Genomic DNA, 5,201 nt, shown 5'->3' with positions numbered 1-5,201 from the left:
AACCTCCAACACATGGCAGCTAGGCGGGGGGGCTATAAGCAACCCCCCCCCAGCCCGCCGCCTCTCACCGCGGGCACCTCCAGAGTTTAAGTTGTATACACTTTACATGGTAAGGTCTAGACCTTATAATTATTATTATTATAGAGGAAAAACTCAACAAATCCCCCTTGGGCATGCACTTGGTAACACTGGGGAGTAGAAACCCCCTTTAAAGAGCCCATGGCATGCTTTTCTGTTTTCTGACTTATCTACAATATTACCACAGTGAATTATTGTCTTGAAAGTGACTAAAAGCTTAAAAAACAAGGTGTACCTATGTTGTTATACTTCTATGCAGAAGGAACTCTGTTTATACAGGTCTCGCAAACTGATGAGACTTTTTTTTTTCCAAACTACAGTATGTAAAGTCTTACATAGCTTATTTGTCAGTGTTTTTGTTTATGTACCGTCTTGGCTTCCTAACCAGTCTTGTGTTGAAAAGTGTTCCCCTGTTCAAACTTAGTTTCATGTAGCGACACCCCCTCAGTGGTTGTGGTTAGGATAATGCTAGGATTCAGGTTAGAGGAAACAGCATGAAATGAGCATGCCATGGCCACTTTAACAGAAGAAACCTCCGACAGACACTGGCTCTTGGTGGGCAGCCTTCTGCCTCGATCGGTTGGGGTGAGTGGTCATGTGATTTAGATATCTACCTGGTCACTGGTAGGTTGTTTTTCTCCATTGACCCCGAGCAGAACAGCTTCCTCTGTGTTGTCGCTTTTCATCTCCACCACAATGTTATCTTTGTTGGACTTCTCTTTTGTGCTGTAAAACCAAGAACATGCTCAGGTTAGAAGCATACACACTGAGATGGGCTGTTCAGCAGTGCCACCATAGTGAGCTACAATTAGAGCTGCAACATAGTTTAGTATCTGTCAATTTACTGTGGAATCACCTAGGTTTATTCTTTTACAATATTCTCTGCTCAAATTCAATATGGAATGAGTTATTAGGGTTTTTTTTGCAATTCAGCATTTTCCATATTGTGATAAATTGCCCTGGTTCAGTCTTTACAAAATCTTTCAGTCATTGCAAAACTCTTACCACAAAGACTAAATCCTTAATTTTGGCCTCAAAATCTCATCCTACGAAACAAAAACATCTGTAGAACCTGATAATACATCACAGCAAGTTTATCCAAACCTCATGGCATTGTATACGTTTAGCACTGAATTATTATACACTAACTGGCCACTTTATTAGGTACACCAGTACAAGTGTTTCCACTTCATTGCAACACTTCGGCCTTAACATCTGTGTTTATGAGCTGAATTGAATAAGGAAACATTTTCAGCTTATAATTACATGTTTATTATTGAGCTCATAGTTAAAAGTTGCCTTACACTGGAATACATTATATTCAGAGGTATTCCTAATATTCTGACCCTCTCATGCATGTAGCCGGGGAGGACAAAAATATAGAGACACCTCTGAATATAATGTATTCCAGTATAAGGCAACTTTTAACTTTGAGCTCAATAATAAACATATAATTGAATTTATACAAATAGCTGTGTACCTATTAAAGTGGCCAGTCAACATACATTCAAATAAATAGTGTTGTAGGAATGATGTATTTTTTAGGCTCCCTCTACAAAAAGCCAGTGGGATTTTTTCATAGATTTTGGGTTATTGCAGAAAATAAGATCTGTGACAAACAGTTTGATAGTTAAACATTTTGTTCAGCAAGATCATCTTCACAAGTCAGCACCACTTTTATGATTTTTGAAGCTCAAATACAATCGATAGGTTAAAGGCTATTGTTAGGCTATAAACAAACTACACCACGGTCCCCTGACTTCAGCGTCACCTCCATGGCTTCCAACTTGTCGTCTGATTTAACGAGCTTACCTCTTCTATTAATTCCTTTTCTCTTGGTGTGGCCTGATGTAGCTAGTGACCATGGCTGTGTCAGTGAGAATAGTTTGCAAGCGTGCAGGTTTAAACATAACAAGGCTGTAAAGGCAGGTTAGTGAGGAGGTGAGTCTGTGTCTTGCGTGGTGACGGCCAATATCCCAGACAGCCTCTGTAGTCTCATTTAGCCATTTATTAGCATCTGCCTTTTTTATGATACGTAAAAACTTTAAAAATCATGAGCCGGGTATTTACTGGTGTACATCGTAGAACAAATCGTGATAATGTACTGGTCTTGTGTTAACCATAGACCTTATTTCAGGCATCTAACCAAAAGCCCATAGACTTCAGGGTGAGGGAACCAGAAGTGCAAAAATGCTAACTCAGTTCCAGGCTTCAGGACTCACCACTGTGACACTCTATTGGTTATTATTAAACAATAACAACATCTCAACAAAAATAGAATATGCCGTGGCCATCTTCTCAAAATGATACAAAGAGCATAAGCCCACATTTCAAATCAAACTCAAGTAATTCCAACATTCATATAAGGCAGAATAATGATTGTGTGACTGTAATGCTGGAAAACTTTAAACAACAAATTACGCCACTGTCAGAGACCTCACATTGTAACATTTTGACAAAAAGCAAGAGAAAAGAAATCACATTTGCTTTCCAGTACTACCATACATTTCACATGCATGATAATGTTGTGATGTTCAGATGCACTTTGCACTTGAATTTTGTTCAAAGGTAAGAATTGAGCAATATGTACACTGAAGTTAAATACTATATCATGACATAGGTTTTAGCCACATTTTCTCGTAGCTCCTCATATTTTAAGACATCGTATGTTTTATGCATAAAGTTGCTCTTCTTGCACTCACATGTTTTGTTTGCCGGAACGGCCACAGATCTTGCCCTTTTTGTAGAGGAAGTAAAGCACGCTCCCCAGGATGGCCAGGAGCAGGATGCAAATGATGAGGACTGCAATTATAACACCACTGCCCTCTGGTGGAGAAAAAGCACAAGAACAACCCCTGGGTCAATAACTGTTACTAGATTCTGAGTGAGATGAATGTACAAGGCAGGAGACTTGGATATGATTGCGCTGTGCAGGCTCTGCAACATTCCGCCATGTGTGCTTTAGGTACAGTGAACCATGCATCTAAAAGGACTTCAGCACTAGCATCATTCATGTGACTTAAACCTGGTAACCTAAAGAAGGAAAGGTGCACAGTCATTCAGGTGTGCAAGAGAAGAGGTGAACATGTGACTTAAACCTGGTAACCTAAAGAACCTAAAGAACCTATACACCAGCATGACAACATGCACAGGAAGGGGTGAAGGTGACAAACAATTCAGTGATGGTTTGAGGTTTTGAGAGAGGAGGATCTGATGGATGCCGGGAGGTGAGAAAGGGAGGCGCTGTGGAAGGAAGCTTTTTGCCTTTCAGACGGTGAGATGATGAATGATGAATCTGCAGCATGACCTACAAACCTTTCTTGATTTTCTTTGGTGGGTTCTCTGGTGGGTTCACTGTTCCTGCTTTGACTGAGAAAAACCACATGAGCACAGTCTTCAGTGGGTGGTAGGATGTAATAAGCAACTCATATCAACAGGCCTAATGCACACACCTACATAGACTCACTCACACTCACACACAGTTTAGACCTTCAGCAGAAGCCTGACTACAGTAAGCTGAGTTGAAGCTAAACATCTAATCTGACTGTGGTCAGTAGCACAATGGACATTTCCTGGAGTAGCAGGGCCAAGCAGCCCTGTTTACTTTCATTTAACTGGTGCTTTGGGAGGAACAACAATCCAGGACAGTCTTCTTCTGGAAGTTTCCTGGCATGACATACAGGAGAGAGGGAAGGCAGAAGAAGAGAGAACACGCACAGCAGCAACCCTAATGGAAGTCCGGAGACTCGCTCAGTGCATTTAGAGCATCAGCTGCTTTGTAGAGTCACACTGGTGCATGTGTGTTTGCGGCTGGGTGCTGTGTATGTACAGTACACTACTCATAACACTGTTGTTTGCAGACAGTAAACCATGTCAATAGTTTTAATGAATGTCTGATTTTACTGATCACTTTTGTTCATTTTCACATAAGCAAATACTGTTTAAAGATATAATAACAAGCAGAAGATATATACAGTATGGGCTGTACCTAGTGATGGCCAATGAAGCTTTGTTGAAGCTTCGACACAGTATTCACAAAAATGGTTCACTACTCAAGGCTTCAATGACAGTGCTCGAGTAGGACATCTAGTGGTCAATGAAATGAAGTGCAATCAAGACGGGTCATTGGGTTATGGATTGTTTGGAATTTGATTTGCCATGCACATTCCTGTTCGACTACACTACATGGTTGTTTGGTTTCAAGCTGACACAGTAATAAAAATCAAATAAAATAAACATGAACTCATGTTGAAGACCATGTTTCTTATGTGGCACATCTAACCCTATATACTCTTCACTTATATTTTGTGTTAAACATTTAAATGCTGCTGCTACATTCAAGAGATGTGCTCTACAAATTCAGACAGATGTCAGTCAACAGGACACCTTACAGCAGCAACAGGCCCAAGTGATATTACCCATTTAAAACTATATAGAAACCATAGATTATGATCAGAACCATCACTAACCAACACTGCAGTAATGACTTTTCAGTTATGCTAGTGCTGCTGAAGCCTCCAAGGCCAGAACAAGAATGAAAATAATTAATTGCAAACCACCTAACCCACTAAACACACAGATTAACAACCAGCCAGGAACCAAGTATCTCTCACTAGACATAACGCCTTTTTTCATCTCAATGAGCATTCCTTTGTCTGTCTGCATTGTTTACTACCCATCTATACTGCTTATTTTGCATTGTTTGCCCTGATTGTTGCTTGTTAATACTGATTATTTTTGTTACATTGCACAGCCTTATGCTGGTTTATTGTTTACTTGCCCCTTGCATGGGGATATGTACATACAGTGAGAGCCGATGTACCAGAGTCAAATTCCTCGTGTGTCCAAAACACCTGGCCAATAAAGCTGACTCTGATTTTTTAAATGGGATTTTGTTTAATATAGTGGTTTTCTAAATTTCAGACAGTGCATATGCTTTGACTGTAGTCTTACCTGTGGCAGAGGTAGAGGAAATGGCAGTGCTGCTACTATTACTAGTAGTAGTAGTAGTATTAGTAGTAGTATTAGTAGGAGTAGTGGTGGTGGTGGTGGTGGCGGCTGGTGTAAAGGTGTGTATAGCTGAAAACACGTAGAGGCACAAAAGGGAAGGGACACACTATCAA

The 5,201-nt window shown here is 40.3% G+C and overlaps 1 protein-coding gene across 6 annotated transcripts in view; it reads right to left on the bottom strand.

Moving 5' to 3' along the window:
* Positions 1-5,201, bottom strand: part of mcamb (melanoma cell adhesion molecule b) — a 42,793-nt gene that overhangs the window by 6,302 nt on the left and 31,290 nt on the right. For 2 of the 6 annotated variants that reach the window (XM_020600104.1, XM_020600106.1), the window contains exons 13-16: positions 5,032-5,136; positions 3,394-3,447; positions 2,781-2,904; positions 693-804 (exon numbers count right to left, since the gene is read on the bottom strand). In XM_020600104.1, the coding sequence (XP_020455760.1) occupies positions 693-804; positions 2,781-2,904; positions 3,394-3,447; positions 5,032-5,136 (395 nt within the window). The remainder of the gene's footprint in view (positions 1-692; positions 805-2,780; positions 2,905-3,393; positions 3,448-5,031; positions 5,137-5,201) is intronic. The other 4 variants (XM_020600105.1, XM_020600109.1, XM_020600107.1 and 1 more) reach the window with 3 other exon arrangements.

Source organism: Monopterus albus, unplaced genomic scaffold, assembly GCF_001952655.1.
Source record: "Monopterus albus unplaced genomic scaffold, M_albus_1.0 scaffold45.1, whole genome shotgun sequence".
Classification (NCBI taxonomy): domain Eukaryota; kingdom Metazoa; phylum Chordata; class Actinopteri; order Synbranchiformes; family Synbranchidae; genus Monopterus; species Monopterus albus.
Note: the sequence above shows the minus strand (reverse complement) of the source record. Positions and strands in the feature narration are given on the sequence as shown.